The 23692-nt window shown below is 42.9% G+C and overlaps 1 protein-coding gene and 1 long non-coding RNA gene across 3 annotated transcripts; both read left to right on the top strand.

Moving 5' to 3' along the window:
• The first annotated feature begins 3361 nt into the window (after window positions 1-3361).
• On the top strand, window positions 3362-11083 carry LOC123042972 (putative zinc transporter At3g08650). 2 transcript variants are annotated; one of them, XM_044465308.1, is made up of 7 exons: window positions 3362-3647; window positions 3868-4436; window positions 6050-6334; window positions 8583-8802; window positions 9818-9867; window positions 9957-10054; window positions 10138-11083. In XM_044465308.1, the coding sequence occupies exons 2-7, from the start codon at window positions 4029-4031 to the stop codon at window positions 10949-10951; spliced, it is 1875 nt and encodes a 624-aa protein (XP_044321243.1). In that variant the 5' UTR covers window positions 3362-3647; window positions 3868-4028; the 3' UTR covers window positions 10952-11083. The 2 variants fall into 2 exon arrangements, with proteins under 2 accessions (XP_044321243.1, XP_044321250.1); XM_044465315.1 differs by lacking the exon at window positions 8583-8802 and having other exon boundaries at window positions 9739-9867.
• Window positions 6341-8461, top strand: LOC123042989 (uncharacterized). Its single transcript, XR_006418977.1, has 2 exons — window positions 6341-7141; window positions 7230-8461. It is a non-coding gene; the product is annotated as an uncharacterized lncRNA (long non-coding RNA).
• Window positions 11084-23692: the final 12609 nt, after the last annotated feature.

The following is a 23692-nucleotide window of genomic DNA, read 5'->3' as shown; positions in this document are numbered from 1 at the left end:
TAGGTTGTGAAGCGTGGAGCTAGAGGACTCCAAAACAGGCCCGAAGTATTGAGATTAGCCAACTATGTTGACTACTGGACTTGACTTTAAGCAAGCCATTATAACCTACATCGGTCTTCGGCATTCCCAATGCCACGATGACACAACTAGGCCTCCCAATCGAGTCCTTCACCAGATCGGATAATGACTGTCTATGGACCCCGAAATCTGGTCCGAGGGATGCTATTGCCCTATAGCTCTCTCTCCGCCTTGTGTTTTGACCATACGACTGGATTGCCTGGCTTTCCTGCTGGCCTACCCCAAGTGACACTAGATTGGCTAGGGGTTGTTCTCATAAGCACTCGAAGCTTGCTTTTTGGCCGAGGAGGTTGAAGTTAAAAGCCAATTAACACAATTATTTAGATTCAGATCAGAACATTATTTTAATAAAAACCAAAACAACCAAAAACCAACGAGTCCCGCAGAATCGGCCCGGAAGTTGTTATAAGTCGACACCACAGGACGACTAAATTATCCATGCTAGCATCTCGTAGTTCGACCGACGAGTCCCACAAAACCGTCCTTAAGTGTGTTAACCCCACGCCATAAGATAGCTAAACTAGCCATGCCGACATCTCGCGGGTCAGCCGATGGGTCCCACAGACCCAACATGGAGGCTATTAAGGCTAACAAGACGGCTAAATTATTTCCATGCCGGCATCTGAAAGGTTGATTGACGGATCCTACAAAACCGGCCTGTGGACTACTTATGCCCAAACACTGTCTCAATTGAGGTAATTCCCAAGAGGATTCGGCCCTGCAACACAACATCTTCTCTGCCAAGCCGCACCTCGGTGATGACAAAAGGCACAAGTGCTTAAGTGCTATAAGGTTCTAGGTGCATAACGGATTTTGAGCCGGTACACACCTTGAGGCCTTCTTGTGCCAAAACACCGTACTCGGTTGAGCTAGTTCTCGAGGAGATGCGATCCTCATGTCGGCCATGTTGCCCAACACGAGTCTCGGGGGCTACTATATTGACGATTCAATGTAGGATATTCAAAGTGCAATATGTTTTCTGAGGAGATTTTGATCCTCGGGTCGACCCCTCACGCTTGACCCGAGTCTCTAAGGCTACTACACACCGTGGATTTTTCCTAAAGTATGCTACCAAGCGAGAATTGGATCCTCAAGACGATTTTTGCGAATCGACTGAGTCTCGGGGGCTACTGGGATCAACGGTTTAATTTTATCCTTCAGGTGCGTACTGGATTTTAAGCCGACACACACCTTGAGGGCTAATAGCTATATATCTCGACACAAAATAAATTGCACCAATCGAAAAAATTATGCGAAAAATCAGCTTGCAGAAACTGGCTTAGCAGGATTTTTTCCATGGAGGCCGTCCATCTTCATCGACAACTCAAGACCGAGGTGGTGCGCACCACTTTAGAAGTAGTCCGGCTTGGAAGCCAGCTGCGAGTGGTTGGCTGGGGGGGGGGCTTTTTCGACGTGCAGCTCGATCATACTCCTCCAATATTTTTCAGAGACCGAGGTGGTTTTAGTAACCTCATATGCAGTCCAGCATCGTAGCTTGGGTGCAAGAATACACTGATTGGGGGAACTTCTCATTGAACTAGTTTCAAGACCGACAATTAAAGATGAAGAGCAGTTCAAATGAGTCGAGGTCCGACCAGACTTGAATACCGGTTCAGGGGATATCGACGGTGCCCCGTCTAGGGGGCCTCTCACCATGTCGACTCCCGGCCTCATGGACGAGGTCGAGGACACCTAGGTCGGTTCCATCCGGGGCCACTTTGGGTGTCCCATGGCGATCTACAAGTAGTCCTGCTGTACAAGAAAATGACTCATCCGTGGAGGAGTCCTCTCCACCGATGTAGCTGACTAGGACTCTTGTAATTCTAGGCCTCCGGTAACTTATATAAACTGGGGTTGTGCTAGTCGATCAAATACATCTAGACAGACAATAATCACATGGTAGGGTAGATCATCTGTACTCTGTACTTCAATCCAAATAAATAAACACAAGCATGATGTAGGATTTTCTTTCTTTGGTGAGCCCGAACCTGGGAAAAACTTTGTGTACTTGTTACCGTAATGTCCGATCGTCTAGCTCGGGTTCCTACTCTGAGATCTGTTGGATTTAGCTCCGTCAGCGGCCACCCTACCCCAGAGTTCCACGATGGCGACAGCGGAGGAAGAGAGTGGGGGTGGAGGGAGGCGGGGAACCCTACGAAAAAGTTCAACACAAGGATGAGTTGGATATATATATAGAGAGGGGGAGGTGAATTACGTGTGATATGTTAAATCAGGGAGTTAAACTAGTGAGATTTGGTTTTTAGTGTGAGGGAGGCAAAACTAAAGCGTATGCATCGGACTATCGACACTCCTTTGACAGTGGAGATTTGTAATCCATGGATGAAAAAGTAAGAGAGAATTTCTTATTTAACACTGTTAAATTTTGTTTCCCTATTTGACATTGAAAAATATTTTTTTCCTTGTATAACATCAAGTCTAATTTTTATGCCCTTTATAACATTTTCGTCTATTTTAAGCCTTAAAGGTGTTAATTAACACATGAAAAGACCTTTTTACCTCTGATGTGGTATGTGATAAGAAAAATTCATAGATGCTAGTACGTGCTAATAATGTTCGGCCGGCTTGGTTTGTTGTATGCGGCTAAGTATAGCGAACTAGCTGCATGTGTGCTGTCCACTTGGTTCGGTTCCTAACTGCGTGAGCCAACTTCCAAAGAAAATCAATTAGTGCTTAAGTTAGCTCTTGTGTACGATGTAACCGCTCTCCTCTCCGTAGATACGTATACTGTACAGTAATATCTAGTCCGTGCTTATTGACACTGGCCGATGCCATGCCAGGCACACGCATTAAATAATCTCTAGCTGATTAACCAACGAAGTACACATGAGTCCGGGGTCACGAAGAAGGACGGCGGCCGCTCACACTCCCCACTGCACAAAACGCGCCCACACAGCAAGTTGGCTCACGCAGCTATGAACCGAACCAGCTGGACAGCAAACATGCAGCTAGTCCGCTAAAGTTAGCCGCATACAACAAACCAAGTCGGCCGGAGATTATTAGCACGTACTAGTATCTATGATTTTTTTTATCATATACAATATAGGGGTAAAAAGGTCTTTTCATATGTCAATTAACACCTTCAAAGCTTAAAATAGACGAGAGTGTTATAAAGGGCATAAAATTTAGACACAGTGTTATATAGGAAAGAAAATATTTTTCGGTGTCAAATAGGGAAACAAAATTTAACACCGTGTTAAATAAGGAATTCTCTTAAAAAGTAAAGGGCGCGCTGAACGACAGTACGCTACAGCTGTGGCATGAAACGTGCCGTCGCAGCACATCTCAACTGCGAACGCATCGCACATCTCCCTGCGGCGACCGACCGTCACGTAGTTAGACCCGTGTGCGCCGCAAGCTGCCAGCCCTCCCTATATCCTCTCTTCCCTCTCCGCTCTCGGGTTTCTTCACCATTAGATCCCACCGATTCCACGCTCCACTGATCCTGCTGGTCCGGCGGCTCGCCGCTACCGATTGAACACCCCAATTCGGCCCCCTCCATTCGGTCGAATTGGGAGGTTCTTTGGAAGCGCATCCACCCACGAATCGAGGTAATTGACTTATGCTCCACGCCCTGGCATTGGTTTCTTGCGTAAAGCTTGGATCTTTCCTTGGATTAACTTGCTGGACCGGCTTGTTGTGGAGTGGGCGTCGTCATGGATGTGCCTGACCCGAATCTTGGCGTCCTTAGCTTGTCGCTCACGGGGGAAAGTTTTTCTTCAATCCGTGAACTGTTTGTTGTATCTAACCGTGTCAAATGTCGACTTGCAGGATTGGAGCTTTCTTGCAGTTGCATTTAGGAATCATGAATAATTTGTTGCAAGACTGAAACGGGTGTTGAGGTAACTACTGGAGGAATTTGTTATTATGGCCAATGCCCTGATTCTGTCCGGGGCTTATGAGCTTGCTGAATATCTGAAGCACAAGTAACCATGGATAGAAAAGTCGGAGTGGTTTTAGTCTGCCTGCTCTTCCTACTCATTGGGGAAGTTTCGGCGGTTGCCCAGACCGAGGTTGGTCATGTGCGTGTAACACAGGAGGCACCAGATCTGAAGCTAGAGGATGCTGGTAGACATGATGTGTCCCAAAGTGGAAGGGTGTCGGTGTATGTTGTTGCATGGTCCACGCTTGCGATGGCTGCAGCAACAGGGCTGGGAGCAGTTCCCTTCTTTTTCCTGGAGCTAGAGGCCCAATGGGCGGGCCTTTGCAATGGGTTGGCAGCTGGGGTGATGTTGGCAGCAAGTTTTGATCTTGTGCAGGAAGGGCAGATGTATGGCAGTGGGAGTTGGGTTGTTTTTGGGATTTTGAGTGGAGGGATCTTTATTTGGCTTTGCAAGAAGGTAAATCTTGCTTCATACTCTTTGTCGTTTAGCGATATCATTGATCATTTACATCGACTAATTTATTGCCAGATATAAACAACTATTATAGTCGAAAGAACTAGTTAAGGCACCTACGATGTATGCTCTAGCTCAAGAAAAAACTTTAGTTTACTCCGAGATGGCTTTCTTCTGTCCAAGTATCTGTCAGCATGCTGATGGTTTAGCAGTATGAGCCTACTTACATAGTCTTGGATCCACAATTTTTGTAGCTGCCAGGGTTAAGTCTGAAGCGCAGGCAGTTGAAGGAAGTGCACTAGTCAAGTCAGCGGGATGTTTCAGTGAAAGAATTAAACAAAATCATTAGGTTTCATGATGAAGTGCCACGTCCAGCAGGCAGAACACATTAGTCTGCTCTGGCTGAAATTTGTTTATGTGGGCATTGTGCGAGCTGCTTAGATGCGGTTGGTATTCACAGCATTTATTCCAGTTTGGTGGACAAACCCACTTAAAGTGGTCAGCAGCATGCAGCTTCCTACGCGTGTCTCGTCTGATGTTTCTGTCGAGGGATGCTCAATGCTGGTCATTCCCAGGTTTTGGCCACACAGTTCGCGAACGGTAATACCTCCTGGCAGAGCAAACTTTTTTGGTGGTGCTCACTCGCCTCGAACGGGTGTAGAATGAGACCATATTTTCCTTGAACCAGCTGATGAACATCCGTCGGCATGACCTTGTACAGATCTGTTTCGTCAACGTTGAGCATCAGCCTCTATGCCGAGTGCATGCCCTTGATGGGCCCTGTACCGCTGGGAAGTGGTATGCTGCATACAGCTAACGTGGCAGGAAAGGAATGGCCACTGTAGCAGGAAAGGATGGACACGTATATGCAAAACCGTAAAGAGAGAGCTAGCTATATATACTCTATGTAACTACTCCCTCTGTCCCATAATATAAGAGCGTTTTTATGCTATACTAGTGTTAAAAACGTTCTTATATTATGAGACAGAGGGAGTACAAGTCTACACTCTACAACTTGGTACTGTTCGTGTGTTTTTTTGACAGAAAGTGATGGCGAATATTTTTTTTCAAAGGGTTTGTTAGTGTATGTTTGGTTGTACTGCAGCTAATGTTGAGTGCTCATATGCGGGCTTACCAGCTAACATTGTGCCTCATGTAGCTCCACCGCAACCGCAAGTGCCCACTTAACTTAGGAGTTGCCCACAAAGAGCCACTTCGTGATTATTTTGCTGGCGGGCTTGGCTTGGCGGGTCTATTGGCAGTGCTGCCATTTTCATGCCTAAGTAGGTTAATGTGAACATGGTACTCGTTATGTGTCTACAATAGTAACTACCCTCGTGTAGGCTTATCTTGCTTTAAAAGAATTAGACTGCTGATAAGATTATTCTGGTTACCTGAGCTGAAACCTTAAATGTCAATGCATTGCTGATGTGCATATTGCTGTGCCAGTTCAACGTTCTGAATTGCCACTAGAATAAACTTGTTAACCGCATTTAGCATCATATCAGCTCAGGATGCTAGCTGTGTTTTCAGCATTAGCGAATATATTTTGCTCCATTCATTTTGGTTATATTTTCCTTTAGATGATACAGTATCTTCCATTTCGTTGATCACAGATTCTTGAGCAACATGGAGAAGTAAGTATGTTGGATATAAAAGGTGCAGATGCAAGTAAAGTTATTCTTGTTGTTGGAATAATGACACTCCATTCTTTTGGCGAGGGTTCTGGTGTTGGTGTTTCCTTTGTTGGGTCAAAAGGATTATCTCAAGGTCTTTTAGTTACTATAGCTATAGCAGTGCACAACATACCTGAAGGCCTGGCTGTAAGCATGGTACTATCATCTAGGGGTGTCTCCCCACAAAAAGCAATGTTATGGAGTATCATAACATCTTTACCACAGGTGCGTTTTCTTTTGCTGTCATCGAGTGGAAATATGAAAGTATTATTTGATACACGCATCATCCTCATTCAGTCATGGAACATTCATCAATTTTTAGCTATATTAATTCCTTATTTCTTAACTAGAAAAATAATACTGAATCGGATAATCGGTTTGGCTCCCAGGTCCAGATGAGTCTGGAATCTGGACCCTTCATTCTTATTGAGATTGTTAACCGTAGCTGCATTCCAGTGCATATTCGTCCTTTTTACAAAAAAATTGAACAGTGGTAGGCCTCATGTACCAGACATTAATATGGGCTGCTCCATTTCTTCTGTGTCAGTACAGACAGCAGCTTGATGCTCATTCACCGCGTAGTACTCATACCTGGACCGACGTGGTGGTTTGCCGTGAATGCCAGCAGGTTCCCTAGTAATTAAAAGACCCAACCAGCCTCCCAGCTAACACCTTCTTCCTCCCCTGAATCTGGCTATACCGAGTCCATGGTGTCTTCTTCCTTCAGCGTTCTAATCATATACACCTTGTTAGGACAAGCTGTGTGGTCTTTAGGGTGCCTCCCCACTCTGCAAGAGCAAGTTGGACTCATCAACTGACATGACACTACTGCACTTGACTTACATTATGCCACAATTGGTACCCACTTAATTTTTTGGCGCATGGTTCACAAAATCCCTGAAGTTAAAAACTGCAGTTTTGTTCTGTACTTCAGTATGTGAGAACTCATCTAAACTCAAGTGGTTTCAGATTGCGGCCTAATTTGTCTTCCCCTTGTATGGAATGGTACGTTTCAGAAATCTGTACAAATAGGTGAACAATTCATCGACTGAAGCATTTGGAACATACTTCTTTTTCCACCTGGAGGCTTGAGGGTCCATTTTCCCTGTCGTTTCTGCAGGTACCGCCGGCTCGCTGTCTCCCGTCGATGAATCATTGCCAATCTATGTTCCTCCACACCTTTCTGTATCCCGTCAAGGTCCTCAAGTTCTTCATGGTCCACCCAACCTTCACCTTCTGCAACTTCCTCGCAGATCCTGCCTGCCCACAAGGGCCAAGGCAAGTGTCGGGGAAGGTGCATGGCAACCCTGTAGGCTGTCGGCATCATCACGAACCGGAGAACCGTCCAATCTCTCTACGTCACATCGCCAAATATTGACAGGCTGCTAACACATGATGAGTCAAAAAGATTACATCCTAAACATAATCCAGGCACCATACACATCAAGGCACATACCTGTTGGCTAGACCTAGGGGAAACTCCATGGTAGCTGCACACCCGCATCAAGCTGGCAATCATGCTCATGGGTTCAGGCGCCCATGGGTGCATCCGACCCGAATGGGTAGTGTATGGGTCGTCGACTTCACCCAGTAGTAACCCGATTAGTCGTGGGTAGGTATGTGCATAACTTCATACCTATGGGTAACCTGATTAACTATTCTTACTGATTATAAATATTTCATTTTATATAAGACGTATTTTTAGAAAAAATATACACTGTATACTCTATAATGGGTAGTAAATCTGTACAATTATTTAAACGCAAGCCAACAATGTACATCAAGTACGATGCAAAAAAGAAGTACAGCAAGTAGGCCAAAAGTTCAAGACTAACACAACGTGTATGCATCTCTAGTCCTTTGCTCTTCTCTTCATCCACACAAATCAAGTTTCATGGGCCAAAAATTGCTCAGTCATCGGTCCATAGGAGATGTGCCAGTTGCATGGCACCAAGACCCTGGTGCATCCAATTCATGTAAAGCAAGTAACAACCTCGAGTAGCTAACGAGATAGGGATGGGCAAGCCCTGTAGGCGGTGTTGCAAGGAACAATTTTAACATACAAAAAATATCCTTATTCTATGGAATGTTGGTCAGAGATAAATGTGAAGTATGATAATTATTCTTCAATGCTCACCTGATGGTGCCCAATTGGGTCAAATTACCTGATGGGTTTGGGCATGGGTCTAAACTTAGACCCATGGGTAGGGTTGTGGGTTTGGGATGAACCCGATAGTGGGTTCGGGCATGTGTCTGGTTGAGGTCGACCTGACCAAACCCGAACCAATTGCCAGGTCACCTAGTACCAAAAAATGGCCCCAGCCCAAGGTTGAAGATGACTGGCTCTGTTTACACAGTTCTCGACCACCTTACCCTACATGATGCTTAACCATGTGTTCTTCTCTAGTTTGGCCCATGCAACCACGTTCATCAACTCTTGGGCCTTACCAAAAAATTCTGTACCACTGTCCAGGCAGGACTCATTTTCGTGCACCAGCAGTACATAAGTTGGGACGTCAAGAAAGCCGCAAGCACTGTTGCAGGCAACATTTACAACCCAGCGCTTCTGTTGGCTGGCGGGCTAGACATACCCCATCGCGATAAGCTGAATGCAATACCTCATTTTCCACTCCACCTTATCTTACACGATATTAATTTCGGCACACACCCCACACTCAAACTTGAAGGTCCAGGTACGAAGTTCATCTGTACTCCCGAGCCAAATCGCCTACCCACATTAAAAACCCTCATTTAAAATATTTTTGAGCTGGAACAAGAGAATCCATTTGTGAAATTAACTAGTATCGTTTTTCTTTGTATGTTTGTTTTTGTGTCCATGTGTGTTGCTTATTTGTTTGCTTGTGCAAAACAGTATGTTGGTTTATGTATGTGTGCTAGAAAGTGGTGAAAGACTTAAGGTCCTAACTCGTAAGTACAGTTGACATGCACCATAGCTTTGCACACTCTCATGAATCATAAAATGATTATATTTTTCCTGTGAAATTTTAAATTTTAATGACCTCAGACTCTGAATTGTTGAAATATCATAATGAATCACAGTGGTAGATTCACTGGTGAGTACTAGTACTATATTTGTATTCGCAGCAGGAGTGCTTTCTTTGTCATGTCATACTTCTTTGTAATTTACTATTTTTGTTGCCATTTTTTGTAGTCCAATAAGGCTAAGTGCTTCACATACTAGTTTAGTAACCGTCTGTGACTCAAAAAGTTTCTCCAAACTCCTCCCTAACCTAATTGACAAATCAACAATAACATTTCACATCTTGGAGAGGAGTCACATTTATAATGGACTTGTGTGGAAACGAGCTCATCAAACATCTCAAAGAAGCGCAATTAGAGAAATGGCATCACAAAGGATCTTAAATACTAAATCGTATGACAATCACTATTTATTTATTGGCATTGTACAAATAAATTCTGTACTATTTTCTTCTCTTAAAAAGGACAGCCACTGCTGTTTACACGTGCAACTTTTTCTTAGTATTACTTTGTGAATGAAATGCTCATATGCTTAGCTGCAACAGCTTTCAAAGTTGATCTCCACTTTTGAGTTACATTCTTTTCTTTACACTCTGATGACCCTGTTTCATTTTCCTTGGTAAATATAGCCAATTGTTGCTGTGCCTGCATTCCTTTGTGCCGATGCATTTCAGAAGGTGCTTCCTTTCTGTACTGGTTTTGCTGCAGGGTGCATGATATGGATTGTTATTGCAGAGGTTCTTCCTGATGCTTTTAAGGTGACTACCCTTTCGTCATCAAGAAATTGTTAACTGAAGTTGTTGTTTTGCTCCGGAAGGATCTCTGAGTATTTCTGTGTTACATGCAGGAAGCGACTCCATCTCAAGTAGCCTCTGCTGGAACACTTGCTGTTGCTTTTATGGAAACATTAAGTACCGTGCTTCAGGGATTCACGGATGGCCACGGGTAAGTTGCCTCTTATATTATTTAAGGATCTTACTTGGACTAGTACAACTTTCACCTGATGCTGTTGATTTGTTCTGATCTAGCTTGGAAGATACATCAGGCTTTTTGGTATCACTTGTATTTGGTCTTGGTCCACTTTTTGGAGGAATTATACTTGTCGCGTTCTCGCTTGCCTTCAACATGCCACACCCTCTTCTTACTGGTGTAGCATCTGGCATTGCCTTCCGTCTTGCTTCATGGAGGCCATTGCAACTTGTGATGTCCTTAAAGATGGGTCTCTTCACCACCTTGTTCCTCCTGCTAGGAGGTTCCGTCTTCTACCATCTCGTGGAAGCAAGCATCCTTATGGTTGCTAAACACAAGAAATCATCCGTCAATGTCATTACATCTTCCAGCGGGCTCTCTCTTAGTGTCCTCACACAGCAATCGCTCCTTGCTTGCGGTTGCGTCTTCCTTCACGCCTACGCCGAAGGGCTTGCACTTGGTGTGGCGGCACGCAAGGCATCTGGTCTAGGCCGCTACATGGTTCTTCCAGTCTCTCTTCACGGCCTACCACGGGGTGCTGCTGTTGCTAGTTGTGTATATGGTGCCACTGATAGCTGGCGAGGAGCCTTGGCAGCTGCAGCTCTGACCGGGTTTGCGGGACCAAGCGCGGCCATTGGTGCAATCCTTGCGAAGATTGGCTATGATGGACTGGACTATTGGATGGTGATTGCATGCGGGGCTTTGATCCCGAGCTTTGGCCGTGTCTTCAGACGCTCGCTGCGGCTGGACGCGAGGAACAGCGTCTGCGGGCTCCTGATAGGTTTTGGTTTTGCTTGGGTGTGCTTGATGTCCACCAGATTCATCTGCTTGCACACCCCTTACTGCAATTCAGCTCCAGAAGCGGTCACATGATGTGTTCCTGTCAGATAGTCACATGTAACATCAATGTAACGATAATACTGAAATTATAAGAGGGATATCCTTTCCTTGTATGAACAAAGTGATGAAAGGGAAACGAACATTAGACAGTGATTTTGCCTGGAATAATCTTGCAAATTGTGCCACCACAACACAAAAGAAAAGACCGCCTGCTACTTTGGTGAATGTTCATTTAGGTGTAATATCCCTTGGCCTCAGTATGATGGCTGAGCACGAGCAGAACAGGTGAGAGCTTCGGGGAGAAGAAAGCATACGAGAGAGAGAGCTGATTCGAAAGTCCTCTTATGAACAATAGTAATAAAAACATGTTTTTTTTTCAAACTTGTCAAATATTTTGAGTGCTTGCAAAGTTTTGTCGTTGAACATTCATGAAGTTTCATCACGGAATGACATTCAAGAAAGCTCATGAATGTCATTTTATAATAGCTTTGCAAGCAGTCAGAAACTTTTCGAGATTCATCACTGTTTAAGATCAATTTTGAAAATTGTGTGGCGCATGATGAGTGGCAGTGAGCGTATGTTCTTTCCAACGGCGATATCTTTTCAACGGCGCGTATCATTTGCTTCAATCCGACGAGCGGTTTAGAAAAAATCATGAAAATGTGCTCGCTGCCACTTGTCGTGCACTGTACAATTTTTAAAACTGCTCTTAAACTATGACAAATCTTGAAAAGTTTTTAACATGGGGTAGTTTCACCTATTTCATAGCTTTCCAACAGCGTATCACACGTCTTGGTCCGATAAACGGTTTAAAAACTGGATTGAAAACAGTACCCAGAAAAAGGCATGTGCAGTTTTCTATGACGAGAAATTCACTCGTCTTAATACTGTAGTACTCTTACTTCAACAATGTCGTGCACTTGCATTGAACATGTAGTTCAAAAGTGTGTGTAAAATAACTATTATACTAATGTTAGCAGAATAGGACAAATATTTCTTACCACCAGTGGTAGTTACCACCACTCGTCTTTTTTATGTTGTACTCTCTTCGTTTCAAAATAGATGACTTAATTTTGTACTAACTTTAGTACAAATTTGAGTCATCTATTTTGGCACGGAGGTAGTATATACTATCTATCAAAATTAAGAGTATGTATGTGTAATATGTAGTATATAATAACGTTTAGGTGGTATGCACCATATTTTGAACATACTCTTTTTTATGTACAAATATGTACATATTTCATAAATATAACAAAAAATATGGGCTTATACATAATTTTATTTTGTAACTTACTTTGAAATATCTTAGATGTAGTATATAAATATATGTAAATGATAAAGTAATATATATACTACTATATTATAGTATATGAGACATGTGAGGTAATTATCATCGGGTGGCAAGTTGTATTTTCTTCAGAAAGTCTATTCATCACCCAGGGTGCAAAATAAGTTATTCCTCACCGAAGTAATCTTACGATCATTTCATAATAAATTTGCATTTGAAATACAAATAGTTACATTTATATTAATTCATTGCGTAAAATTTGACAAAAAAGGTCACAAGACCAGAAAATTGCATTTTATGTACACTTTACAATATGTTTTTACATCTATAATTTAATGTAACACAAAATATTTTTACGGTGATTATATTTTTTTACGTTTTCTTTTATGTTTGAAATAAAATAAAACTTACGGAACGCAAAATTACGGTGCATTGATGTTAAAATAGGGAGGGGGGGGGGGGTGAAGAATTATTCCTCAACCAGGGTGTGTGTGTATGACAAGTTTTTGCTACCACCAGTGGTAGTTACCACCACTTGAGTTTTGTATGTTATATGTAGTATCTATCAAAACGGAGTATATACGTGTAGTATGTAATATGTAAAAATGTTTAGGTAGTGTGTGTGTATATACATGTAGTATGTAGTATCTATCAAAACGGATTATATATATACTATTCATCACCTAGGGTGCAAAATAAGTTATTCTTCACCCAAGGTAATCTTACGATCACTTCATAATTCAATTACATTTGGAATTCAAATAGTTACATTCTTATTGATTCACTATGTAATTTTTTGAGGGGGGAGCATAATAATTTTAAATTTTTTCCTACGCACTTGCAAGATCATGGTGATGCATATCAACGAGAGGGAAGAGTATCATCTACGTACCCTCGTAGACCGTAAGCGGAAGCGTTATGACAACGCGGTTGATGTAGTCGTACGTCTTCACGATCGACTGATCTAGCACCGAAGGTACGGCATCTCCCCGATCTGCACACGTTCAGCTCGGTGACATCCCGCGAACTCACGATCCAGTAGAGCTTCGAGGGAGAGTTTCGTCAGCACGACGGCATGATGATGGTGATGATGTTGCTACCGGAACAGGGCTTTGCATAAGCACCACTACCATATAACCGAGGTGGATTATGGTGGAGGGGGGCACCGCACACGGCTAAAAGATCAATGATGTGTCTATGGGGTGCCCCCTCCCTCGTATATAAAGGAGTGGAGGAGGGGGAGGATTGGCCCTCTCTATGGTGCGTCCTAGGGGAGTCCTACTCCCTCCGGGAGTAGGATTCCCCCTTCCAAGTAGGAGTAGGAGAGGAAGGAAGGAGGAGAGAGGGAGGAAGGAAAGGGGGGGCGGTCCCCCTCCCAATTCGGATTGGGCTTGGGGGGCATGCCTCCCTCTTTTCCCTTCCCTCTCCTCTATTCCACTAAGGCCCAATAAGGCCCATATACTCCCCGGGGGGTTCCGGTAACCTCCCGTACTCTGGAAAAATGCCCGAACCACTCGGAACCATTCCGATGTCCAAATATAGGCTTCCAATATATCGATCTTTACGTCTCGACCATTTCGAGACTCCTCGTCATGTCTGTGATCAAATCCGGGACTCCAAACTACCTTCGATACATCAAAACACATAAACTCATAATACCGATCGTCACCGAATGTTAAGCGTGCGGACCCTACGGGTTCGATAACTATGTAGACATGACCGAGACATGTCTCTGGTCAATAACCAATAGCGGAACATGGATGCTCATATTGGTTCCTACATATTCTGTCTTTATCGGTCAACCCGCATAATGGTATACGTTGTTCCCTTTGTCATCGGTATGTTACTTGCCCGAGATTCGATCGTCGGTATCTCAATACCCAGTTAAATCTCGTTACCATCGGGTCTCTTTACTCATTCCGTAATGCTACATCCCGTAACTAACTCATTAGCTACATTGCTTGCAAGGCTTATTGTGGTATACATTACCGAGAGGGCCCAGAGATACCTCTCCGACAATCGGAGTGACAAATCCTAATCTTGATCCATGGCAACTCAACAAACACCATCGGAGACACCTGTAGAGCACCTTTATAATCACCCAGTTACGTTGTGACGTTTGGTAGCACACAAAGTGTTCCTCCGGTATTCGGGAGTTGTATGATCTCATAGTCATAGGAACATGTATAGTTATGGACAAAGCAATAGCAACAAACTAAACGATCATCGTGCTAAGCTAACAGATGGGTCAAGTCAATCACATCATTCTCTAATGATGTGATCCCGTTAATTAAATGACAACTCATGTCTATGGTTAGGAAACATAACCATCATTGATTAACGAGCTAGTCAAGTAGAGGCAAACTAGTGACACTCTGTTTGTCTATGTATTCACACATGTACTAAGTTTCCGGTTAATACAATTCTAGCATGAATAATAAACATTTATCATGATGTAAGGAAATATAAATAAAAACTTTATTATTGCCTCTAGGGAATATTTCCTTCAGTCTCCCACTTGCACTAGAGTCAATAATCTAGATTACATTGTAATGATTCTAACACCCATGGATTCTTGGTGCTGATCATGTTTTGCTCGTGAGAGAGGCTTAGTCAACGGGTCTGCAACATTCAGATCCGTATGTATCTTGCAAATCTCTATGTCTCCCTCCTTGACTTGATCGCGGATGGAATTGAAGCGTCTCTTGATGTGCTTGGTTCTCTTGTGAAATCTGGATTCCTTTGCCAAGGCAATTGCTCCAGTATTGTCACAAAAGATTTTCATTGGACCCGATGCACTAGGTATGACACCTAGATCGGATATGAACTCCATCCAGACTCCTTCATTTGCTGCTTCCGAAGCAGCTATGTATTCCGCTTCACACGTAGATCCCGCCACGATGCTCTGCTTGGAACTGCACCAACTGACAGCTCCTCCATTTAATAAAAACATGTATCCGGTCTGTGACTTAGAGTCATCCGGATCAGTGTCAAAGCTTGCATCAACGTAACCGTTTACGACGAGCTCTTTGTCACCTCCATATACGAGAAACATATCCTTAGTCCTTTTCAGGTATTTCAGGATGTTCTTGACCGCTGTCCAGTGATCCACTCCTGGATTACTTTGGTACCTCCTTGCTAAACTTATAGTAAGGCACACATCAGGTCTGGTACACAACATTGCATACATGATAGAGTCTATGGCTGAAGCATAGGGAACATCTTTCATTTTCTCTCTATCTTCTTCAGTGGTCGGGCATTGAGTCTGACTCAACTTCACACCTTGTAATGCAGGTAAGAACCCTTTCTTTGCCTGATCCATTTTGAACTTCTTCAAAACTTTATGAAGGTATGTGCTTTGTGAAAGTCCAATTAAGCGTCTTGATCTATCTCTATAGATCTTGATGCCCAATATATAAGCAGCTTCACCGAGGTCTTTCATTGAAAAATTCTTATTCAAGTGTCCTTTTATGCTATTCAGAAATTCAGTATCATTTCCGATTAACAATATGTCATCTACATATAATATCGGAAATGCTATGGAGCTCCCACTCACTTTCTTGTAAACACAAGCTTCTCCAAAAGTCTGTATAAAACCATATGCTTTGATCACACTATCAAAGCGTATATTCCAACTCCGAGAGGCTTGCACTAGTCCATAAATGGATCGCTGGAGCTTGCACACTTTGTTAGCACCTTTTGGATCGACAAAACCTTCTGGTTGCATCATATACAACTCTTCTTTAAGATATCCATTAAGGAATGCAGTTTTGACATCCATTTGCCAAATTTCATAATCATAAAATGCGGCAATTGCTAACATGATTCGGACGGACTTAAGCATCGCTATGGGTGAGAAGGTCTCATCGTAGTCAACTCCTTGAACTTGTCGAAGACCCTTCGCAACAAGTCGAGCTTTGTAGACAGTAACATTATCGTCAATGCCAGTCTTCTTCTTGAAGATCCATTTATTCTCTGTGGCCTGCCGATCATCGGGCAAGTCAACCAAAGTCCATACTTTGTTCTCATACATGGATCCCATCTCAGATTTCATGGCTTCAAGCCATTTTGCGGAATCTGGGCTCATCATCGCTTCCTCATAGTTCGTAGGTTCGTCATGGTCAAGTAACATGACTTCCAGAACAGGATCACCGTACCACTCTGGTGCGGATCTTACTCTGGTTGACCTACGAGGTTCGGTAGTAACTTGATCAGAAGTTTCATGATCATCATTATTAGCTTCCTCACTTACTGGTGTAGGAATCACTGGAACTGATTTCAGTGATGAACTACTTTCCAATAAGGGAGAAGGTACAATTACCTCGTCAAGTTCTACTTTCCTCCCACTCACTTCTTTCGAGAGAAACTCCTTCTCTAGAAAGGCTCCATTCTTAGCAACGAATATCTTGCCTTCGGATCTGTGATAGAAGGTGTACCCAACATTCTCCTTTGGGTATCCTATGAAGACACATTTCTCCGATTTGGGTTCGAGCTTATCAGGTTAAAGCTTTTTCACATAAGCATCGCAGCCCCAAACTTTAAGAAACGACAACTTGGGTTTCTTGCCAAACCACAGTTCATAAGTTGTCGTCTCAATGGATTTAGATGGTGCCCTATTTAACGTGAATGCAGCTGTCTCTAAAGCGTAACCCCAAAACGATAGCGGTAAATCAGTGAGAGACATCATAGATCGCACCATATCTAGTAAAGTACGATTACGACGTTCAGACACACCATTACGCTGTGGTGTTCCAGATGGCGTGAGTTGCGAAACTATTCCGCATTGTTTCAAATGAAGTCCAAACTCATAACTCAAATATTTGCCTCCACGATCAGATCGTAGAAACTTGATTTTCTTGTTATGATGATTTTCCACTTCACTCTGAAATTCTTTGAACTTTTGAAATGCTTCAGACTTATGTTTCATTAAGTAGATATACCCATATCTGCTCAAATCATCTGTGAAGGTGAGAAAATAACGATATCTGCCGCGAGCTTCAATGTTCATTGGACCACACACATCAGTATGTATGATTTCCAATAACTCTGTTGCTCACTCCATTGTCCCGGAGAGCGGAGTTTTAGTCATCTTGCCCATGAGGCATGGTTCGCAAGTACCAAGTGATTCATAATCAAGTGATTCCAGAAGTCCATCAGAATGGAGTTTCTTCATGCGCTTTACACCAATATGACCTAAACGGTAGTACCACAAATAAGTTGCACTATCATTATCAACTCTGCATCTTTTGGCTTCAATACTATGAACATGTGTATCACTACTATCAAGATTTAGTAAAAATAGACCACTCATTAGGAGTGCATGACCATAAAAGATATTACTCATATAAATAGAACAACCATTATTCTCTGATTTAAATGAATAACCGTCTCGCATCAAACAAGATCCAGATATAATGTTTATGCTCAACGCCGGCACCAAATAATAATTATTTAGGTCTAATATTAATCCCGAAGGTAGATGTAGAGGTAGCGTGCCGACGGCGATCACATCGACTTTGGAACCATTTCCCACGCACATCGTTACCTCGTCCTTAGACAATCTTCACTTAATCCGTAGTCCCTGTTTCGAGTTGCAAATGTTAGCAACTGAACCAGTATCAAATACCCAGGCACTACTGCGAGCATTAGTAAGGCACACATCAATAACGTGTATATCAAATATACCTTTCACTTTGCCATCCTTCTTCTCCGCCAAATACTTGGGGCAGTTCCGCTTCTAGTGACCAGTTTCTTTGCAGTAGAAACACTTAGTCTCAGGCTTAGGTCCAGACTTGGGTTTCTTCACTTGAGCAGCAACTGGCTTGCTGTTCTTCTTGAAGTTCCCCTTCTTCCCTTTACCTTTTTTTTGAAACTAGTGGTCTTGTTGACCGTCAACACTTGATGCTCCTTCTTGATTTCTACCTCTGCAACCTTTAGCACTGCGAAGAGCTCGGGAATCGTTTTATCCATCCCTTGCATATTATAGTTCATCACGAAGCTCTTGTAGCTTGGTGGCAGTGATTGAAGAACTCTGTCAATGACACTATCATCAGGAAGATTAACTCCGAGTTGAGTCAAGTGGTTGTGGTACCTAGACATTCTGAGTATATGTTCACTGACAGAACTATTCTCCTCCATCTTGCAGCTGTAGAACTTATTGGAGACTTCATATCTCTCAATCCGGGCATTTGCTTGAAATATTAACTTCAACTCCTGGAACATCTCATATGCTCCATGACGTTAAAAACGTCATTGAAGTCCCGGTTCTAAGCCATAAATCATGGCACACTGAACTATCGAGTAGTCATCAGCTTTGCTCTGCCAGGTGTTCATAACATCTGGTGTTGCTCCTGCAGCGGGTTTGTCACCTAGCGGTGCTTCCAGGACGTAATTCTTCTGTGTAGCAATGAGGATAATCCTCAAGTTATAGACCCGGTCCGTGTAGTTGCTACCATCATCTTTCAACTTAGCTTTCTCTAGAAACGCATTAAAATTCAATGGAACAACAGCACGGGCCATCTATCTACAACAACATAGACATGCAAAATACTATCAGGTACTAAGTTCATCATAAATTAAAGTTCAATTAATCAAATTACTTAAGAACTCCCACTTGGATAGACATCTCTCTAATCATCTAAGTGATCACGTGATCCATATCAACTAAACCATGTCCTATCATCACGTGAGATGGAGTAGTTTTCAATGGTGAACATCACTATGTTGATCATATCTACTATATGATTCACACTCGACCTTTCGGTCTCCAGTGTTCCGAGGCCATATCTGCATATGCTAGGATCGTCAAGTTTAACCTGAGTATTCTGCATGTGCAAAACTGGCTTGCACCCGTTGTATGTGAACGTAGAGCTTATCACACCCGATCATCACGTGGTGTCCCGGCATGATGAACTGTAGCAACGGTGCATACTCAGGGAGAACACTTATACCTTGAAATTTAGTGAGAGATCATCTTATAATGCTACCGCCGAACTAAGCAAAATAAGATGCATAAAGGATAAACATCACATGCAATCAATATAAGTGATATGATATGGCCATGATCATCTTCTGCCTTTGATCTCCATCTCCAAAGCACCGTCATGATCACCATCATCACCGGCTTGACACCTTTATCTCCATCGAAGCATCGTTGTCGTCTCGCCAACTATTGACTCTACGACTATCGCTACCGCTTAGTGATAAAGTAAAGCAATTACATGGCGATTGCATTTCATACAATAAAGCGACAACCATATGGCTCTTGCCAGTTGCCGATAACTGTGTTACAAAACATGATCATCTCATACAATAAAATTTAGCATCATGTCTTGACCATATCGCATCACAACATGCCCTGCAAAAACAAGTTAGACGTCCTCTACTTTGTTGTTGCAAGTTTTACATGGCTGCTACGGGCTGAGCAAGAACCGTTCTTACCTATGCATCAAAAACCACAACGCGGTATAGTGATTGCTTTTTGATCTTCAGAAAGAACCCTGTTCATCGAATCCGATTCAACTAAAGCTGGAGAAACAGACACCCACTAGCCCCGTGTGTGCGAAGCACGTCGGTAGAACCAGTCTCGCGTAAGCGTACACGTAATGTCGTTCTGGGCCGCTTCATCCAACAATGCCGCTGAATCAAGAATCAACTAGTGACGGAAAGCAATATGTATATACCCACGCCCACAACTCCTTTGTGTTCTACTCGTGCATATAACATCTATGCATAAACCTGGCTTGGATGCCACTTTTGGGGAACGTAGTAATTTCAAAAGTTTTCCTACGCACATGCAAGATCATGGTGATGCATTGCAACGAGAGGGGAGAGTATCGTCTACGTACCCTTGTAGAACGTAAGCGGAAGCGTTATGACAACGCGGTTGATGTAGTCGTACGTCTTCACGATTGACCGATCTAGCACCGAAGGTACGACACCTCCGTGATCTGCACATGTTCAGCTCGGTGACGTCCCGCGAACTCATGATCCAGTAGAGCTTCGAGGGAGAGTTTCGTCAGCACGACGGTGTGATGATGGTGATGATGTTGCTACCGGAACAGGGCTTTGCATAAGCACCACTACCATATAACCGAGGTGGATTATGGTGGAGGGGGGCACCGCACACGGCTAAAAGATCAATGATGTGTCTATGGGGTGCCCCCCTCCCTCGTATATAAAGGAGTGGAGGAGGGGGAGGGTTGGCCCTCTCTATGGCGCGCCCTAGGGGAGTCCTACTCCCTCCAGGAGTAGGATCCCCCCTTCCAAGTAGGAGTAGGAGACGAAGGAAGGAGGAGAGAGGGAGGAAGGAAAGGGGGGTGCCCCCCCTCCCAATTCGGATTGGGCTTGGGGGGCATGCCTCCCTCTTTTCCCTTCCCTCTCCTCTATTCCACTAAGGCCCAATAAGGCCCATATACTCCCCGGGGGGTTCCGGTAACCTCCCGGTACTCCGGCAAAATGCCCCGACCACTCGGAACCATTCCGATGTCCAAATATAGGCTTCCAATATATTGATATTTACGTCTCGACCATTCCGAGACTCCTCGTCATGTCCGTGATCAAATCCGGGACTCTAAACTACATTCGGTACATCAAAACACATAAACTGATAATACCGATCGTCACCGAACGTTAAGCTTGCGGACCCTATGGGTTCAAGAACTATGTAGACATGACCGAGACATGTCTAGTCAATAACCAATAGCAGAAGCTGGATGCTCATATTGGCTCCTACATATTCTATGAAGATCTTTATCGGTCAAACCGCATAACGGTATACGTTGTTCCCTTTGTCATCGGTATGTTACTTGCCCGAGATTCGATCGTCGGTATCTCAATACCCAGTTAAATGTCGTTACCGACGGGTCTCTTTACTCATTCTGTAATGCTACATCCCATAACTAACTCATTAGCTACATTGCTTGCAAGGCTTATGGTGGTGTACATTACCGAGAGGGCCCAGAGATACCTCTCCGACAATCGGAGTGACAAATCCTAATCTTGATCCATGGCAACTCAACAAACACCATCAGAGACACCTATAGAGCACCTTTATAATCACCCAGTTACGTTGTGACGTTTGGTAGCACACAAAGTGTTCCTACGGTATTCGGGAGTTGCATGATCTCATAGTCATAGGAACATGAATAGTTATGGACAAAGCAATAGCAACAAACTAAACGATCATCGTGCTAAGCTAACGGATGGGTCAAGTCAATCACATCATTCTCTAATGATGTGATCCTGTTAATCAAATGACAACTCATGTCTATGGTTAGGAAACATAACCATCATTTATTCAACGAGCTAGTCAAGTAGAGGCAAACTAGTGACACTCTGTTTGTCTATGTATTCACACATGTACTAAGTTTTCGGTTAATACAACTCTAGCATAAATAATAAACATTTATCATGATATAAGGAAATATAAATAACAACTTTATTATTGATTCTAGGGCATATTTCCTTCAAATCGGGCATAATAAAATAAAAATATAGGTCATAAGACAAGAAAATTTGCAGTTTATGTATATTTTACACTATACTTTTACGTTTGTAATTTTACATAACATAAAATATTTTCTACGGTGATTATATATTTTATTACATTCTCTTTTTACGTCAAAAATAAGATAAAAACTTACAGAACATAAAATTACGGTGCATTGATGGTAAAATAGAGGGGGGGGGGCGAGGAATAACTATTCCTCACCCAGGGTGACGAATAGTCTTGCGCTATTCGTCACCCTGGGTGAGGAATAGTCTCGCGCTATTCGTCACCCCGGGTGAGGAATAGTTATTCTTCACCCCCTCTCTATTTTGACATTAATGCATCGTATTTTTATGTTTCGTAAATTTTGTCTTATTTCATACATGAAAAGAGAACGCAAGAAAATATGTACTCGTCTTAAAAAATATTTTATGTTACGTAAAATTACAAATGTAAATACATAGTGTAAAACATACATAAAATGCGATTTTTCTGGTCTTATGACCTATATTTTTATTTTTATACCAAATTTTACATATTAAATCAATATGCATGTAACTACTTATATTCTAAATGCAATTTATTTAGAAAGCGATCATAAGATTACCTTGGGTGAAGAATAACTTATTCTACACCCTGAGTGATGAATAGTAACACAATATTCTAATCCTGGGATTAGAATAGTTATTTGGATCACAACAGCCCTATATAAGGCCCGAAGACAGGTTCCTGAACTTCCCTGAACTGCCGGCCCGACCCGACAACATCCCACCTGGACCCCGATCCTGATCGAGCCGCCCCTCCCCAACCCCCCTCCTCGTTAGCGAACTTGTATCCCGGCTCTACCCAAACAAGACAAACAAGCAACAAGGGCACAATCAACCACGTGCAAACTCAAACAACATGATGCAAGGATGGTATGCAATGCGGGATGCAATGAGGGATGCATATGCAAGATTTGACAAGGAACGAATGAACCTGGCCTCAAGGAAATCCAGGTGTGCCACTGGAAAGGTGAGATGAAATCGCTTGAAAACGATATAAAGAACGCCGGAATCGGAGTTACGGTTTGGAAATGGCAAGCAATTCAAATATGACCACGTTCTGCGATTTACAGCAAGTAGTCATCTAAATGCAACAAGATGAACATGCTACAGCACCCAAACATGACAACAAAATACATGGCAGGGATCCATTCATGATGCTTTACAAAAGACTAGCACTGAGCTACGGCCAATTCATCCATTAACAGATTCAAACAAGCATGGAAAAAATGCATTTGGTAAACAAATCTCAGACTTGGTGAAATTAACACTTGTCTGGAATTTCAGATCAGATAGCACTCTTTGGAGCAAGAAAACAATATGCTACAGGACCTGAACATGGTAAAGTAAAGCACGACATGAAGCTACTCAAATAGCTTAACAAAAGTCCCTTAGTGACCTTGAGCCAAAAGGGAACAGAAAATACATTTGCAAGTATGTGAACATGGCAAAAACATAATCAGTTCTCAGACTTAGTGAAAACTGGAGCATGCTGAAACAGATATCAAGTAGGCATGTTTACGAGCTCGATGCACTCACTACAGAGCATGTCATGACAAACTAAGCATACACCCATCAAGAATACACAAAATACAAGCTAGACATGGCAAGAACAATAACATGGCATGCACGGATCAACTACAACATCCTTGGTAAAATCGCTAACAAGTAGACAATCTGCCCAGATACACGAAATAGCAAAAGTAGAGCTCGATTGACTCAAGCTAGGGTGCTCCATAATTGCAAACAAAGACATGGATGGATAGAGCACTAAAATATTAACAAAACATCCTTACTGATCATCCTCAAAAGAGGCACGGATCACTAGGAAACAACAAGAACATATGGTCCTATGAGATAAACAGGTCAAGGACTTAGTGGAAATGCTAAGTCCCTGAAATCAGCATTAACGAATGCTCCACTTTGCAAGCTTGTGCTAGTCACCACAC

This window comes from Triticum aestivum, chromosome 1A (genome assembly GCF_018294505.1).
Source record: "Triticum aestivum cultivar Chinese Spring chromosome 1A, IWGSC CS RefSeq v2.1, whole genome shotgun sequence".
In the NCBI taxonomy this organism is placed as follows: Eukaryota; Viridiplantae; Streptophyta; class Magnoliopsida; order Poales; family Poaceae; genus Triticum; species Triticum aestivum.
The sequence above is the reverse complement of the archived record's forward strand: the minus strand, read 5'-3'. Positions and strand labels throughout refer to the sequence as shown.